The 18,312-nt window shown below is 39.2% G+C and overlaps 2 protein-coding genes across 4 annotated transcripts; one reads left to right on the plus strand and one right to left on the minus strand.

Annotated features, from left to right (window-relative positions):
- Positions 1-5,361: 5,361 nt before the first annotated feature.
- On the minus strand, positions 5,362-9,956 carry LOC107223261 (venom serine protease 34). The gene is made up of 8 exons (XM_015662887.2): positions 9,724-9,956; positions 7,171-7,388; positions 6,798-7,028; positions 6,487-6,685; positions 6,112-6,312; positions 5,849-6,000; positions 5,613-5,769; positions 5,362-5,520 (listed from the first exon to the last, which is right to left on the minus strand). Exons 1-8 carry the CDS (start codon positions 9,728-9,730, stop codon positions 5,498-5,500), a joined length of 1,188 nt encoding a protein of 395 aa, XP_015518373.2. The 5' UTR covers positions 9,731-9,956; the 3' UTR covers positions 5,362-5,497.
- Positions 9,957-10,488: 532 nt separating this feature from the next.
- On the plus strand, positions 10,489-15,514 carry LOC107223252 (centrosomal protein of 89 kDa). 3 transcript variants are annotated; one of them, XM_046733698.1, is made up of 6 exons: positions 10,489-10,622; positions 12,950-13,229; positions 13,310-13,917; positions 14,000-14,487; positions 14,614-14,866; positions 14,963-15,514. In XM_046733698.1, the coding sequence occupies exons 2-6, from the start codon at positions 13,085-13,087 to the stop codon at positions 15,230-15,232; spliced, it is 1,764 nt and encodes a 587-aa protein (XP_046589654.1). In that variant the 5' UTR covers positions 10,489-10,622; positions 12,950-13,084; the 3' UTR covers positions 15,233-15,514. The 3 variants fall into 3 exon arrangements, with proteins under 3 accessions (XP_046589654.1, XP_046589655.1, XP_015518363.1); XM_046733699.1 differs by lacking the exon at positions 10,489-10,622 and adding an exon at positions 12,259-12,360; XM_015662877.2 differs by lacking the exon at positions 10,489-10,622 and adding an exon at positions 12,371-12,617.
- Positions 15,515-18,312: the final 2,798 nt, after the last annotated feature.

The raw sequence follows: 18,312 nt of genomic DNA on the forward strand, positions 1-18,312 counted from the left end.
AAATTGCGTTCCCTGGCTCCCTGCTTACGGTGTAAAGAATGGCTCGTGTCTTCTTATGCAAATTTTTAAATAACCCCATTACACGCTGACCACTTATCCACCGACGATAAATGAATTGCTAATGAACAAAGGGTACACCGATTATTAGGCGAGAACGTGTTTTTTGTTACATTATTATTTAAACTAGGTGGGAGGGGGAGGCTAAGTACAAAATTAGAAAATAAAAAGTGATTACTCAACTGAAATTTCCATGCTGACATGTAATATGATAAATATCAGAAGAATAGTCACACGAAGAGAATAAAAGAGCATATTTTACTCAAAAGTGCAGGAAAAGAGGGTAACAACCGGTTTTTCTTGTAAAAAATAGTTCGTAAAATGGTGAATTTACTTTACAAACATTGAAAATCAGTGTCTGCAGAGTAAAATCTGCTACGTTTATAGTGAAGAAATATAGTTGACATGGGCATTTTTAACCAAAAACCTTCAAGTGTGCCTCTTTTACTGTAGTTTTGAGTAAAAATTTGCTATTTTACTTCTTCCGTGTTAACACGAAAAGTAAGCGGCACTTACCGTTTGTCATGCTAATAACAATTTCAGTTTCGATAGCGCTGGTTTCAACGCTGTAATTACAACTTTGACCGTTACGAAAACACTCACAGTGTTAAGCTTCGGGTAAATGGATTTTTGCAAACACCGTTGGTGGGACAAGTTGAACGGTTCCATGTCACGCAAACTTTCATTGTCAGTTCGACGCTGATTAATACGAATTCATTTCGACTGATGTAAGACCCTCAAACCACAAGTAATATGATACGTGGATGTATCTATAGATCCTGTGAATTACGGAAGGAATTTTTTTTTATTGTCAATTGCAGAATGCGAACCTCTGCACACAGCAAACCTCTTATTTCATCGTTGGGATTGCGAAGCCGTCCAAGACCGCGATCCAGTTTTGTACTAACAGGTTAATACCGCCACGATGGACAAGTTGAATAAGTTTTGTAAAAAAAAATAGAGAATTAAAAGGCGTACTCATTTGAGTACGGAGTTTTCAATGTGCTAGAAAATCAATATACATTTACGTTGTATATTTATATAGGCTATGGCTATACATAGAGATGGGCATGCCTAATAAGCGGCGGCGATCCCTCAAAAAATGTCACGAGTTCACGTCTCAAAATACTCCCGACTAAAATGTGGCTAAATTAATTAGAGCGTTTATTATCGAGGCCTCGCATATCCGTCTAACATTTTTCTCCAATCTTCGTCGTAATTTTAAGAAATACTGGCGATACGGAGCAAAAATCTATGCCAATATTATCAACGCAACAACAAATTATATTCAACGTACCGCGAGTGGTCTTAGAATCAATTTCAAACACTTTGTAGACAAATGTTTACGAAAACAGTCGTGTTGGATCACGGTATTATATGCGGCACGATAAATGGCAATTTGAAAGTCATTATACACTCTTTTTTTCCGATAGTTTGAAATTTTTTCATCAATCCACCTGCAAGCCCGAATACTTTGGTGATCAAACCGTAGCATTGCTCGAATCTCAATGGTGCATGTAGGGTGTAAATTAATAAGATACCGGAGGACAGGACTTTCATCGTAAACAATTAAGGGCCTAAACAAATCTTTTGTTTTATCGGGTCTGCAAAGAGGTTTTATTGCATCCTGCAGAACCTTTCTCCTTTTAGTTACGTAGGAGGATGTTATGCTGTGTATCCGAATAAATGAATAAATGAATAAATTAAATAAATATTCAAATTTTCATCCGAAATTATCAGCGCTGTTGCGACGCAGGTCAGGTCTGCGTATTTCCAGTCCAACGGTCATCGCCCATGGCTTTGAGCATCGTTCACAACCGGTAGAATTGCATGTTTTGAAACCGCTAAAGTGTACGATGATATATCTCGAAGGATTTCTCTAAAACGATCGGTCCTTTTTATGAAAATCTGCAAATCCGTTCCATGCGATAGAGGTACAAATTGTGTAATGACGTGTTTGGAAGTGTCAGCACGACCATTCATAACGGCTCAGTTCTGCCCAGAAACCACAAGGCGATTATCACGTGCAATGAAGATTTAGCGGTTTATTCAATCACGGAATTCCGTCGTAGGCTGTCACTTTCCCACCAAACCAAAGTGCGGCCAGCGGTGAATCAAGGCTGACTTATCGTTAGAGACAGAGCGCAAGCTCGGTGTAATTTTCCATTGGATTCTCGTCGCCGTTGTGAAAGCCCCTTAAACGAAATCCTTCCCATCGATCGGCGCGGTTTGCGTGGGCGGCGGATTCCGGTGACGTTGCCTCGTATTTCTGCTTCGCTGGGGGCGCGTTCGGTATAAAGATGGGGGAGGGAAATGGGGGCGGAAACGGACGAGGGGAGAAACAGAGTGCCGGCGTACCGGCAATATCGGGGTTCCCCTCATTCGACGACGCGTTACGCCAGCTGGTACGGGAGAAGTCAGAAGCCGTTCCGCCTCTACACCTCATCCATGCATCCACACACCTCCCTTTCATTACTAACCTCCACCAGGGTCGAACACACCCCCGTGACGTCATTTCTCAAAGTACGTCGCAGTCACCCCCGTGTTCGCGAATCTGGTTCAGGCATCGAGCCTGCGAACCGCAGCAGCGTCGATCGAAATGCTTTCTAAGATATAGGTGAGGATTCACGCATTGTACCCATTGTGCAATACCTGTGCACCGTCACGCTGACATTTTTTTGTAAAAGCTCCGTTTCGCCGGATATGGAACGTACAATCTTTTGGAACAGGCCGTCTACGTTACTCAGCTTCGTTCTTCGCACGGTATTTTCCTCAAGGACCTCACAATCTGTCACCGTACTTCGACTAGACCACCCTGCAAAATTGAACTTTCAATTCTTCAACGGTTAGAGAATATTCCACTTGTAGCACGGCTTAAACTGTGAAAAAAAGAAGGTGCTATTTGCTGTTGATAGAAAATAATGCCCGCATAAAATCATTTCGTGTTCTGTGATAATATTTGGATAGATTCGCACGGTTACCTGAACTTTGAATACTGAAGTGTTTCAGCATTCTCACTTCCAGTATTTTTTCTCTTCTTTCGAGATGAAACCTTCGCCGAATGAGTTTTATACCGTTCACCTTCCGATACGTAATCATCGATCAATCGCGACTCTGAAACTTCTTGTTAACAGTATACCTAAGGTTGTATCATTTGTCTTAAGTCACCGTGTCGTACCCGATGACCTGAAACCTCCTGTTTCACCTTCTGGAATCGAGCTCAGGTCCGAAACGGTCGACGTTATTAGGTAGCCAGTAAACCGGGGTGAAGATTGCTCCCATTCGATGTGGAGATCAGGGATAAGGAGGCAGGAATGGAGTGCAAGTTGACGGAAAGTGGGTCGAGGATGAAACCGTACAACAAAGCATCGTCAAATCAGCAATCTTTTCCAGCGATCTGTGCAAAGTGACCGAGTGAAACGATTCGAGGAACACACAACGTCCGTTCATCTCAAGAGTGGATATTCCCAGCAAGCAAAGGGCACTGAGATCAGGTCTGCGCATATTCTTGGCTTCCCGAAAAATACATTCATCATGAAATAATATCGCAAAAGGAACTTTCAAAGCTCTCCTTGGACGAACAACGCCATCAGGTACTTTTGCTTTGACCGCGTCTGTCTTTGAGCAGAGACGAGTCACGGATCTTGACTTTCACCTCATTATCCTTGGGAAGCTCCCACTGTGACGGGACTTATTCAAGGCAGGTCAAATCCCGGGAAATATTCTCCCTTGGCGTATTCCACGAGACATCTGTTCCCACTTCTTCACGAGCTTTACCTTACTTTTGGCGTACCAAGACTGTCGCAGATCTTGCCAAGAACCGTCCGCCTTGCACGTCTTCACCTCTAGTCTAAGCCCGCATTTTTTCCTACGTACACCAAACTCATAATCGGGCCATGAAACGCAGCTGATAGAATGTACAGCGCGTTTGCGTAAGCATCCAACCGCCCTACGCTGAGTTTTAAACGTCACATCCTCATTCATGGATTCATTAATAATTACACATTGTTTGTCTAATATTCGGACGCCGTTCACTTTAGCAACAGCCTGTTCTATACGTTCCACACAATTCCGCTTAAAGCCTACTTACGTCAGTGTAATCTCTCCCTAATATCGCAGCAAACGATCACATGCGCAAGAACCACTCGTAATTGATCAGAGCTTTTCGGATCAAACATGCGGTCTTGTAGTCTTGAGCGAACGAGCCGATAGATTGTTGAGAAATAATCGAGATTGCAGAGCTTTCCAATGCACACCGAAGCAGAAGATATATTTCCTCGAGCATTTTTCGCATTCTACGCAGCGGAGGAAAAGGACACGAAGGTTACTTTCGTTTCATCCGATTTATTCTCTGGACGAATCGACTCCGTCGTTTCTTAGTCGTCGGTCGCCGTTTGGAAAACAATAAAACTCAACTTATTGGAGCTAGGATTAATCGTGGAAATTTGTCGTAGTTGCGCCCGACGTTGAATCTCCGTTCAATTACGTCGGGAATTGGTAGCTGAGACACGTTCTCGCAGAAAAGTGGACGGGGTATGAGATTTCATTGTTCAAGAGTTTACGGAAAGATCAGGGATTACGCCACTCACGTAGACGCTTCGGACTTATGGCTATTTAATAACGTCGAGTTCCATATATCCGATGTGTCTGCGATACGGTGAAACGTATAAAACTGAATTACGATTCAATTGATTCATATAGCGAAGTTTCGGGGTCGTCGAAAACAGGGCATAAATACGATTAAAAAATCGTCTGCCTTTGAAAAATTATTACTTTTCATTTAACTGTCGAAAAACTAGACCATTCTCACTGTTGGACTCACCGTACACGTGGAAAAATGTTTTTCTTTGGACGAAAGCTGATTAAAAATCCACATTCCGTAAACACGTCAAGTGTCCTTGACCTCTCTGTCGTAACTTTTTAAGTCTAAGTAGATAAGTCGTATTAAAATTGTCCGGAACGTTGTTTTCATTTCAGTTTTAAGGATGGTTTCGTTTTAAATTCGTATATTTTATTTTTATCATTTTTTCTGTTGCTGAAGCTTCTCTTCCAATTAGCGTGTTTAAGAACATCTCATGCATAATTATCTTGATGAAAATTAGAAGTGCAAACGGTGGAAAATAATTTCCTTCTACAATAGTTCAACTGCCTGGAGAGATAAATTTTTCACATAACGACTCTCAGAGTAAGGATCGAGGTTACGTCATACAAAGATAATAAAAATACCTTTTTTTGATTTTCTTCGGTCACTTGTAGCGACTGGAATTCATCGCAAATTGAAATGGGCAAACTCAGTACCAATGATCATTTATACTACGAATATTTTATTAAATTATGATTATGTACAAGCGTTTTTTCATACTTCAAATAAGTCATCGACTCTCGTAGCCGAAATTTACGAAGACTTGCAACTAGCTACGTGCAGTTGCGGAACGCCGTTTCACTGAACCCTGCAGTAATCGTCTGAAATACCACAAAACAGTTGGTTATTCTATTGAATGGGATCCCCAAGATCGACGAGTATGTGGAAGAAAATTATAAATTTATCTTCATACCTGGCGTGTTCGACAAGATCCAGTCCAGGTACGCACCGACACGAGTGTTAACAGCGGGTTTCTTGTCGGCGCAAAGTTCTCCGAAACTGATTATTCCAACGAGAAATAATCTCCCATTGATTTCATTTTGCCAGAGAAGAGGTCCGCCACTGTCAAACTGCGAGGGGTAAATTTTTAATCGATGTGCAATAATATTACAAGTCACCGGATGTTGAGCAGCATTCTTCTTATATTACCTGACAAGCGTCTTTTCCCGGTGTATAAGTGCAGATTTGTTTGTTTGTAACCTGTGGAAACGATTGCTGACAACGATTGATCGACGTGACGTTCACCTTGACTTTTTGTAACACGTCTGATTTCGCTCCGGCAAACTCGAGCGTGCCCCAGCCTGGAAATACAATATCAAAATTGGGGATGAAATTTCGAAGATATGCGACATAAAATTGTAAGAACAGGAACATACGTGAAATTCGGAATCTTAAACAATTCGACGACGTACCTAACATTTCAACCTCATTTCCAACGAACGTCGTCGAGGCGTATGCGAAGGGAAGACACGCTGGACCCACATCCATATTAAAAACAATGGGTTCCAGCGTGAATACTAACGAAATGTCATTTGCGTTAGTATCCACGCTATACGATGGATGAAGAAGTATTTTGGCAACGAGGTGAAGTACCGCTGCCGATGTATCGGTACCTGAACATATTGTACATTTTAACGTAACTCATAATTAGATCAGTAACTTAACTTAAGTCAGAAAAAAGCTTTCGTTGTATCGTTAAGCTTGTCAAGTTGTAAATTTTTTGTTCGACTTTTTTGTCCGTGGTTAAAATCTAATCGTGAGTCTCAGCGGTAAAATTGCATGCCCACCAGTAGAAAGGTCATGATCCCCAACCAAAACGGCGGTTTCTTTAGTAGCCATGTTCTGCAAGCAGTGAGCGGCGGATGCAACGACAGTTGGGGAGATAATGGTTGCGCCACAGAAGACGAGTCGCTGATTGACATCGACGATTCCAGCCATCATCGGAAACTCGTTGACACCCGTCGTTGTGCCACCAACGATTCTTGACTGTAGCGAGAAAAATAGCCTCGTTAAGGATCGAAACCTCGTGTTCAGGTCAAGCTTCTAACTCGAATCGGTGAAATTGACGAAAGGATGTGGAAGTCCATAGAATATTTACCTGCTTCTTCCATCCGCAGTTGCAGGTCGGTGAAGAGGCATTGGGCGTCGCTTCGAGGGTGCAGAGAAACCTGCCTCCGCTGGTTCCCTTAAACGCCGTGAAGACGATGTTCATGTTGTTGCCATTGGACGTGGTGTCGAAGGTTCCGACTCCGCAGTAATTGTGCGCATCGGCCAGCTGAAGGTTACCACTTGGGGAGATGGAAAGTCTGTCTCCGGCGCAGTTGTTGGACTGTGTAGGAACAAGTGTTCGAATGGCTTTGAGTGCATTCTGCGCAGTTTTCGATTCATCCATCCGACCGGATGGAACGGGGCTACGATTTACAGCCCTTACGGGCTCGTCGAGGGAGAAATAATTCAGTTTCTGTACTCACGGCTGGCAGGGAAAAGGTCTGACAACTGATCTTGACCTTCGTTGCGCTCTTCGCGTACCACCGACACGAATGTTGGCCAGTGTAAGACTCGGGGTACCCAGGGCTGTAGACGTAGTACGTTTTCCCGGGTGAAATGACTTGGTAGTAATCACAACCCGCGTCTATGGCCCAGGTCTTCGTCGACCAGCCAACTACGAGAGCTACCAGTGCCAAGTATTCTGTAAAGCGAATCGAGCGACGTTGGTTAGTCTGCGTGACCAACGAAAATATGCTTGAAAATTCAAACCAGCTGTACCGTACGACTCAATCAGTCAATCATAACTGGCAACCGCAACCCGATTGGTAAGATTGAGCAAGGAAAAATCCGCGAGAGTTTCTTAAAAATAAGCACTTCTGTTCCGCGTCTGTGTGAACTTTTTATTGGTCCAAGATAAATGACCAAGCGTCGTTTGTTTCACGTCATGCGTAACTCGAGGCGAAAATTGTCTTTATTTTGCTCATTTATCGACTTCTTTTACGTGCAGGCACGACTTTGCTGGTGTCGCAAATAGGATTTACATGCGAGGACGCGAGTAATTCTCTCCGTCGAACTTACTACCATGATAAGAGAGCGGTTCGTGTTTGTAATCGCAAACACCGATTTCTAACTATTTGTATAACGTAGACGTAGAGCAAATATATTTAGTGCGTCTGCCTTGCAAAATTGTGCAGTTCTTAACAAAGTCTGATTGTTGTCAGTTGACTCGAATAACAATAGTTATCTGATCGTACTGTTGTGCGATGTACAGGTGTGGAGTAACGTGCTCTGTGCCTGCAGGTGTAGGCACGAATACATTTTCATAATTCTTCTCAATGGCATGTAACGTGTGCTGCGTATACTAATCAAACAAAGTACCGCTCATCGTTGGCATTGGACTGAAAACGTAGTGTAAATGATTATTACAGTTTTTATAGTGCGTATATAGAACTGTAAACGTTAACGCTCTGAGGTCAATGAAGATCTAGACCAATCTTCGAGATCAACTCATTATACTGGGGCAAAAATTCGTACTAAAATTTTTACAACTTCACATTGAGCAATATTTGATTTGTTATAGTTACTAAAAGACGTTGTTCAAATTGATGTCGTTATGATAACGGTTTGAGGATTATTGGAATTAAAAGAAAATTAAACGCTAGCAGCCATAATCAAAAATAATAGTAATGCGTACTAAATTTTGACTCGCACATTCACAAACTCATTTTCCGTTTGTATTCTGAGCTGTATTTTTCAATGATGGTAAAAAATGTTAACAGTTGAGTACTACTGCGTAGTAATTACGACTCGAAAATTCTCTCGGTGCTCGTTCGAATTAGTATGTCAGATAAGAAAATAGCACAGATAAAGCAATGGTGCGTGTATGATTCGCCGGGCGAAATTCTAGTTGTACAACCGATTCTTGGTTCGTCGTAGTTGTAAAAATCAACGCGGTAATATACTATCCGTGCAACACGATCGAGAGTTCAATTGAATTCACACCTGAGCAATTATATCATTTTCATACCCCAACACCGCACAACTACCTACAGGGACTCTTTTTTCCTAACAGCTATTTATTTCTGGCACTCCCTCCCTGAGGAAGTAGTAACGTCATCTTCACTGTCGATCCTAAAAGTCCGGCTACGAAACTATCTCTTTTCCTTAGACGGAATCGTGGCTTAGACATTTTTGACATGTTGATTTAGACATGTTGGATTAATCATTATTCTGTTTTTCTCATAATATCAGTATCATTTAAGTATTTTGTATTATTAGTACAAATTACTCACTATTTCTCATTTATATCTTCAGATCTTTATTTCTAACGCATTTTTATTTTTATTATTATGTTACTTATTTTATATTATTTTTTCTTATTCTCTTATATTTCTTTTCTACTTATTATTCTAAACCTAATTACCGACTTATTTCGAGTTATTCCATAGCTTTGTAATTTGCCTCAGGGTGCTGCCAAGGCATAATAAACTGAACAATCAATCAATCAATCAATCATTTGACGTTCGAAAAAATTTTACGTGTACACTTACCGATATTAAGCTGGACTATAAGATTAAACTATCGCCCTCAAACTATCGATATAAAAATGATGCAAAGTTTGTGCAATGTATTATTTTCGACTGTTAATTAAAATCGAAAAATGCAACACAAAAAAGGAACATAACATTCAAGAGACCCGTGGCAGCTTCTCCATTGTCATGCGAAACGTCTATAAAAGATATCGTGAGTGAAAATGATGGACTCGACAGTATTTAACGCGAATAGTGCGAGCATAATCTAGAGAATTAAATTTTACCTATCATTGTATTTCAATGAGATCATACCTAAAACGCATTCTATCTCCGTGATAGAAAATTTTAGCTCAACATAGAACTTCTTAAACAAGTGTGTTTTAAAAAATATTTCTTCGATTGAAGAATACTACACGATTAAGGTATTACTCTAAATTAACGCGAAATTCAAACGACCATATAATTATTTGGACAGATTAAACCAGCTGTCATTAAATTACTCACTTGTCATCGTACAAGATTGTGGCACTTTACGCGACTGTCGCGGTTTTAAATACCGTGGTCGTTCTTATAGCCCAACAGCTGCACACGCCGGTAACTCGCGAACTGAAAGCACTGATAACACTTGTGCATATGAAAGCTCCATGTTTTTATACTAAAGAGACCTCCAAAATACTGCAAATACCGCTTGGATATAAAGAAAATGTTTAGACGCCTAAAAACTAAAGCGTAAAAAAATCTGATGACTCCCCGATGGTCACTGCACGCGATTTATACAGTCAGCTTTCAGGGCGCTGAATCAACATTCGTAGAGGCACGATAGACGAGCGCTTATCTCATGGTGCCACAACAACCAAACCAGCCGGTGTCATTGGCACCTTGGTGAAAACTTTGGATGTTTGTTTGATATTAAGAATATTTACCCGTTTGAAATCAATTTTAGGGAAACACGAAGTCGCAAGTATTGTAAGCTTCGTATTTTTCTCTCGATTTATCGAGAATCTTTAACTTCCACAATTCATCAATTATTGTGTCAACCTTAAATAACGAGTGTAAAACAATTTTCTAACCAAATCTACGGTTAAGGACAAGGAATGTCACCTTGACGATTAATTATTTTCGAACTCGGTAACTGGGTCATCGAATACGTATAATCATAATTATGAGTTTGCAAACATTTCATGATATTCAAATGCAGTAGCTGCGTTTTCCGAAGTTTGTTTATGCCACTTCAAGCAAATTGTTGTGTTACAGAAGTGTATAACATATTGCGAGGTAAATTCCAAGTTGGAAATGTAATTATCCAGATAGGTTGCCCACAATAACAAGAGCGTGAAGTGCATTGAAAATGATAAACTTCCTCTAATCACGCGAAATTTCAACATTACCGACTCCTTACCAAGGTATGTACGTATTTCGATTCTATCCAAACCGTATCCTGTTTGACGACGAATACTTATTAAATTTGCATATTCGGCTGATAAGGAAATTAGAATATCGTGATAATTTTACAACGCGACACAATAAATTATAGTTTATATGCTCACTTGCGTATAAGTTATCTTCTCTGGAAATGCGCTATTCGTTAAACAACTAATGAACAGACATCGCATCGACTTTTGAATTTCACGTTTTAACCATAACTCCATATCATCTCCTCGGATAGAAAATATTCCTCAACGATAAGTGCGGAATAACAGCTGCCCATTGTACATTATTTTAAGCATTAATTAGAATAAGAAATTTTGCGCAAATATTCGTGGGTACCCAGCTGGTTTAAACAGCTGGCTGATCGTGTAATTAGTAATTGCATGATTAGCCAGCCTCATACATCGGGTGGCTCGCAAAATTCCAGGTCAAGTTGAAACTAATCAGGATTATTATAGTCCATAGACAACGTTATCTTGACGAACAACGTAACGTACATCGAGAATTACTAAGTACAAAGTAACACTTTGAAAGGCTATAGCATTTCAAACTTGGAAAAATATAAACAGCTTATCTCGTACCAGGAAGTATAACAGAGATAATTACTATGAATAATTCACAATTTCTTTCACGATATTGTACATAGTAGATATTTTATTTGCATGACTATCAAACGTTTCGAAACACGTGACTGATAAAATTAAATCAAGTAGGTTAACGTTTCGAGAGTTCAACGGTTTTTTTTTGTATATTGCGCTGTAGTTGTGATATTATATTGAAATCGAGCTGGCACGGTCCATGAGATATTCGCGGGTCAATTGTAGATACGAAACGACTGAATATAATTGACGAGCATGTTACAGGATATTTTTTTCCGTAACTCCAAATTGATAACAATTACTTGCATGTATCTTGAAAAATGATTATTCTGTGAATCTACACATTAAGCTATCAGAGCATGCCGCTTCTGTAAGCCAATTATATAGTAGGATTGGTAAAAAATAAGAAATCAAGAGGATGCTATAGTCAGTATTCACCGACAGAGTAAAATTTCACTCTTTTTCATCATTATCGAAGCCTACGCAGCGATGATGTGAAAATACCGCTGTCAACCCAGTTCAACATATAATTCGGAATAAAAATATATTCGGAATAAAAATAAAGCCAGGAAATATATTTCTACAATCAGTGGTCAATCAATCAATGACAAGAGTACATTTCCTGGTCACCTTTTGGCAGCAAAGAAAAAAAAAATTTTTTGGATATTCAGACTCGGTATTGCATATAGAATTGCGCTGACTTGTGACATTTTCACATCATCGCTGCGTAGGCTTTAATAATACTGAAAGATAATGATATTTCACTCGGTCGGTAAAGACTGACTATAGCATCCTGTAATAACAGCTACAGACCTAATTTTGGCTCCATAAAAAAATAGAGATAAGAATATTTATATCAGCCCACTTGTTAGTACTAGATATTTGAAAAGTTTGCCTTCTAACCATGGTATGTAGATGGTGCCGCCGCCCTGGTGTTTGAAACCTAAAATAACAAACCGAAAGCTAAACTTTCATTGTAGCGACGGATAAAATGCGGTGGTATCATTGGTAGAAGATATTACCCCGAGCCCCTCTATGCGATATTACATTATCTGTGGCCAATGGTAATGGAGCACTCACTAGTCGCTGTAATGTAATCCAGCCTTAAATCCAAGTGAGTTAAATCAAAGAGTTAAATATCGCTGCTCGAGAGCGACGCTGTGTTTAAAGTATTTTTGATCGACAAACGTATCGTCGTAGCCTTTGTTGTGAAGTTTCTGCGTTACAAAGGAAGGCCCAATTACTTTCGAAGAATACATTTTTCCCACTCTGTACGAAAGCTTTTTCCTTCATGATTGTGCCATGTCATATTTCTATGGAGCACCTGTCACAAATTTTGATAACTGCCACGAAAAACGTTCTGGACGAAAGGTACAATTCGGTAATTTTTATTTAGTTGTCATCGGAATGAAACTAGATAAGAATTTAAATACGATTGCTTTATGCTGGAAATAACCACATTGTTAATTTTTTTTTTAGAAATATGTTCAGTTTTGTCATGAATTAGATAGAAAACAAGCTTGTTGTATTAGGTTCAGTTAGGTTAGGTATTCGAATTCCGTAATTCTTATGTTCACTCTTTTACGATCTTCCTAAAGACGTTGAGAAGTACAGTTAATGTAGAAAATAGTATTCAGATTAGAAAATTTCAGCCTCATTTCACCTGATTAATTTATGTATTTTATTCTGCATTGCTCTCACAGCATAATAAACACAGATCTTTGGCACCTGATGGCACAGATCTAGAACCAGTTCACAGATCCAGACACCGCCACAAACACGTATCTAGATCCAGACACGCTCCAAAGCTTAAACTCTCACCTAATGACACACAGGATATGAATCCTGAAAATGAAAATGCCTCGACACCAAAAAGTAGGAGTAAGCGCCATCTCCAAAAAGATATACAGCGCCTACTCGAAGAAAATGAAAAATTGGCATCTAGATTGGAATCATCTGCTGGAGATTCCGGTATACAACAAAGTGAGAAGCTTTTTTTACTCTGGTGTTCACCTTATTCTTTCATTACAAACAATCAAAATTTGGCCATTTTCATTTCTCAGGTACGGCTAAGGATCTGAGAGATAAGGAAGCACTGATAATCAAATTACAGAACAAAAATGAAAAGATGCAGATTGCTTGCAAAGATATTAACACAGAGAATATAAAGCTCAAAGAACTTTTAAATCAGCGAGAAACTGATTACAGAAAACTGCATATACATCACGAGGAGTTGACACAGTTCGCTCAAGGGATAGAAGAGGAGAAAAATCATCTCTTGATTGTCACTCAAAAGTTGAAAGCAGACAAATTACAACTCATAGAAGACTTGGGCTTGCTGAAAAATTTAATCTATAAGCTTAATGTGGAAATTGAGAGGTATCAAGACAAGTTGAGGCAAGAGGATCGTAACGGCTTGCAACAAATTGACACTGGCACTGCTTGTGAAGTTGATACAACGAATGATACTAACAAAATGTTAGAATCATGGGGTCGAGTCAATATTCATGCTCTGGGCCCGTTGCTCGATGCTTACCAGGAGAATCTGTCGGAAAAAGATGACCTTATAAAAAAATATGGCAAAGAAATCGAAGAGTTTAGTGGAAGATGTAAAGACATAATTGCCGAAAATGAAATGTTGCACAAAGAAATAAAAGACCTAGTGTCAAAGGTATTGTTGTCACAGTAAGATCATATATTATCTTTATTTTTCATTGACTTTCATCTTACTATTTTACATAACTTTATTACAGCTGAAGAGTAAAACAGAAGAAATCGAAGAACTCACTCGAGACGCAACAGTGGTAAAAGAACAAAATGATCTTCTGACGAAGCAGGTCTCATTGCTTAAGCAGAAGCTAGTGGAGATACACGCTGTATACGAAAAAAAGGTTGAGTCTATGTCGCGCGATAATGAAAAAATACACAATGATTTTCTGGCCTGCAAATCAGAGCTCAGTAATATTCAAGGGAAATACGAAATTCTTAACGAAGGTTACGAGAAATTGAAGCACAATAACGAACGAACGATGCCAGTTTCTGTGCACATGGCAGCAATTGATGAGTGTAAGCATTTATTTGAGGAATTGAAGAGTCAGTATGAGTTGGAAAAACAAAAGCTTCTCAACAAAATAAAATATCTGGAGGAAACTCAACCTGAAAATGAGAGACAGCTGATAATAGTCACTGCAGAAAGGGATCAGCTTAAAACCACAGTCAAGTGTTTGGAAAAAAATTTAAAGTAAGTTGTTATTTTGTTCGATTATTTATTTGATCATGTTCTGGTAGTGTGAGCATCTCGATGGATAATATTCGACGTCAATTCTTAATTGTCACGTATTCTGTAATCATGAATTTTCACCTGTAGACGGACTCAACATAAGTTAGAACATCTGCAAAATTCTATATATTCTATCCAAGTGTCCCGGGACTCGCTAAAGCGGCAATTAAACAAGACAGCTGGATACTGTGAGGAGTTAGCAGCTGAACAGGAGAGATTGGTCAAAGAGAACCGTGAGCTATCAGTTGTGCTGCAAGAAAGAGAAAAAGAAAACGAGAATTATCAGTATCTTGGTGACAGTATCGTCAATCGAATGGGAAATTTAAAAAATCAAATAAAGGTAAGCTCAAGAATCTGAGATCACATTCCAAACCATCCATAAATGTTTTTAGTGTAAAACAACATTTTACTTGATTTATTACGCTCAAATTTTCAGAGTGTACAGGCGGGAGCAAAGGAACAACTGAAGACTGTAGAGAAGCATATAAAAAGTCAGGAAATCGGTGCGGATCAAATGAAAACGGAATATCAGCGCGAATTGGAACGCCTTAAGCAATTACTGAGGCAAAAAGAAGATCTGATCGGTAAACTTCAAAGAGAAAAATACGCGACGCAAGATAATTTAGAGCTCGTCTGGCGTGCTGCTACCAGCGGAGATAAAAAAGTGAAAGATGTGTTAAAGAATACGAAAATATATAATATTTGAAACACAGGGTAAAATTTCGCGGTAGGCGAAATACCAGAATGTGTATTAATCCCATGAAAGGTACATAGAAGTGAATTCTATTAAATTTAGCAGCTTTCAAAGCTATGCAAGTCGCTCGCTCTTAGTCTCGGACTGATATAATCGCCAGTTCAGTTAGCTGCAATGCAAAATGAATGAAATGCACGAACACAGGCTAGTGAGTAGCTTGAATTAGAGTCAGAGATACCGAAACATTGCGGAAAAAATTGAGGATCATATCAAATGTTATTTCAAGTTGGGACATAACGAAATATTTACTCTGCGAGGGATTGCAAGCTTGCAGCTTGAAATTAGTGATCTGTAGGTCGGATTATGTGACGTTTCACAAAAAAGAAACTGATTAATTTATACTACCTATTTTAAGCACGTCGCTCAATCACGCAAATAGATATGTATATTGCACCTGGCAAAGCGCAGGTCGCTCAGTGTGAAAAATTTGTACGGAAATCTGTGGAATAGCATACAAATTAACTATTCATCACGACGAAGGTTTGTAAAAAATTGGTCACTGAAATTTTCATTGATAACAATCGAAATCAATTAACGATTTTTCGGTGACGTATCGTATTTAACATGAATCAATTCGAATAAATTGAAATTTGATCTCTAATATTGAAATATGCGCAACGTTTGCCGCCAACAGACGGTTACGTGGGAGTATTTAAGTGATTCTTCTAGTCGTAGTTACACGTATACAATGAAATATCTAGTCATTCCATCATATTTGCAATATTTATATTCATATTTATAATATACAATTTTTAATCACGAGAAAATTTGTTTCTTCGTCAGTTTGTTGACCCAACCTGCAAGTATCAGATAAATAAAAACAGAGCAAAAATCAATTCAAAAATCACCACAGCATAGATTTTGTCTTCAAGATATTTCGCAAGTGATGCCTGGACAGTGTTATCATGCAGCAGATCCTTACTGATTGTAATGTGACAGGAGGCAATCATTTGAAATGGACTTAACATGTCGGATGTATACATACGGTGTCAGCTACCTTATTTTAGTCGTGACATCAACCAATAATAAGTGGTAGCGAAGGTTGTTAAGGCATATTGCCGAGAGGACACAATAATAGTTTTAAAAGCTGAAAGCGCCTTTTATAGCTATGATCTCACACCTTCCGTTGATTTACACAACAAGTAGAGGATTACATTTCAATGATTTTACGTCAGATTACCTGGAAGTTCTCGCGTAGTTTTCGAATATATGAATAAGAAACAGTCGTTCCGTTAGATCTGGAACTCCGATTTCGCATTCAATAGTCGCCAGCGAAATCAGACGGTCGTAAAATCATTTTTATTATAATCGTTATTTTAACACCGAGTTCATTTACATATATACGTACATACGCGTGTACCTACAGCGTTACGCAATAGGAATTCGTCTTGTCATTCGGTACGATAAACATATAGCTACTCTTAATGCATCTACAGATTTACTCATTTTTCTTCCTTCATAATCTCTGAATATATATTCCGCAAGATTCTGTAAATATGGAAAACATCTCACGAAGCTAAAAACTTGACGGATCAGGGTTCAAGTGTACATCCGTCGTGCTCATCGATTCGTTTCGCAATATACCGTGACGAATTTTTAAACTAGTAGAAAACGATCTACCTTTCGAATACATCAGTATCGACGGAATGCCGGGTAGAATATCAGACCCTTGACGTGATCACCTTGATGTTTAAGAACTTCCTTAAAAACTCGTGCGGCGGCCACATTGAAATTTAACATGCACCAATAATGTCATATTTGATTGTAAATTTTGGGTTTCGTCGTATTTTCTACGCTATATTGAATCAATGTAACCATATAAGAGCCTGGCAGCTTGCACGAAAGTTTCTGTGCTGTGATATTCGTATGATTCATCTAAAACGAACAGCTGATTATTTTTTCGACGCCATGCTGCTTTTCGTACATCTTGTAACTTCTTCGATAAAATTGTTGAAAACTTTTTTATCGTATAGAGTGGATAAGGGAAATCGTTCTCAGAGTACGATTAGTTTTTGCTATCGAGCTGAATACATGAAAACAATTAAGATTCGCCAAATTGTCACATTCTCATTTCGTGTGCTCTGGGTGAAATTTCTACTCATATTATCAAAAGAAACATCGAGATTCCCTATATTTTCGAACAGCAGCTTTGTATCAGTAAGAAACGATAAATCGCAGCGCGCTATTCTCGCGTGTTGCAATGCTTTGCGTGTTCGTAGCGTTTATAGGTACATTTAATCTTAACAAAACGTTCGGTGTTATTCTATTTACAAAACGCCCGCAGTCTTTTCAAGTATCAAAAATATTTTCATATAATTCTTACTGATGCCTTATAAATTACCCCATGGCGGAAAAAATAAATTTTAATCGTCCCGAGGTTTCGAGAAAGACGAAAATTCTGAATAAGTGAGTGCTCGCTCTTGACGCTCGAAACAGCTTTTATAATATACCAGGGATTGCGAGGATGTCGAGTAGGCACACTATTCATAAAAGTCATTGACGTTTCTGCATTCTCATTGTATATACCTTTGTTAGTATAGTAGGTACATAATATCTAGATGTATACAGAATCTTACGCTAGATCGTATTTCGTCGAGATTAGATTGAGCCGTAACCTTTTAGGAGTACAACAGTACAAATACGTCTAAGCAAACGTATCGACCAAGTAATCGTAATCTTGAAAGAAAAAAAGAAAAACAAAAAAAAGAAGACGATCGCACGAGGCGGGACGAAGTTACGCGGCCGGTAAGTCTCGTATCGAATTTTAAGTTGCGTTAACGCAGCTGGCTACGAGCTTCGTGAAAGTCCGGAAGAGGTCGGATGATCGTCTTTCGACGTGTAGAGCCAAAATGCCGTCTGCTAGGCGCGTCGTCTGTCGAACTGCTGAGGTAACCGGGTCGTATTTCTGACGTAAAACTCGCTGTGATAACTGACAAAGAATTTGCGAATTGAAAAATAGTGCTCGGGGTTCAATTCTGTGTCGGCCAATCCTGGTTGGAGCCAAATAACGGATAACTGTGACCGGATACGTG

This window comes from Neodiprion lecontei, chromosome 3, assembly GCF_021901455.1.
Source record: "Neodiprion lecontei isolate iyNeoLeco1 chromosome 3, iyNeoLeco1.1, whole genome shotgun sequence".
Lineage (NCBI taxonomy): Eukaryota > Metazoa > Arthropoda > Insecta > Hymenoptera > Diprionidae > Neodiprion > Neodiprion lecontei.

Bases quoted from the DNA above. Each gene is read 5' to 3' on its own strand.
- LOC107223261 (XM_015662887.2), bottom strand. The intron at 7,029-7,170 runs GTGAGTACAGAA...GTTCCTACACAG, and splicing joins AGACCTTTTCCCTGCCAGCC to TCCAACAACTGCGCCGGAGA. The intron at 6,313-6,486 runs GTGGGCATGCAA...CAATATGTTCAG, and splicing joins GGATCATGACCTTTCTACTG to GTACCGATACATCGGCAGCG.
- LOC107223252 (XM_015662877.2), top strand. From the start codon at position 12,549: ATGTCATATTTCTATGGAGCACCTGTCACAAATTTTGATAACTGCCAC. The intron at 13,918-13,999 runs GTATTGTTGTCA...ACTTTATTACAG, and splicing joins TAAAAGACCTAGTGTCAAAG to CTGAAGAGTAAAACAGAAGA. The intron at 14,488-14,613 runs GTAAGTTGTTAT...TTTCACCTGTAG, and splicing joins TGTTTGGAAAAAAATTTAAA to ACGGACTCAACATAAGTTAG.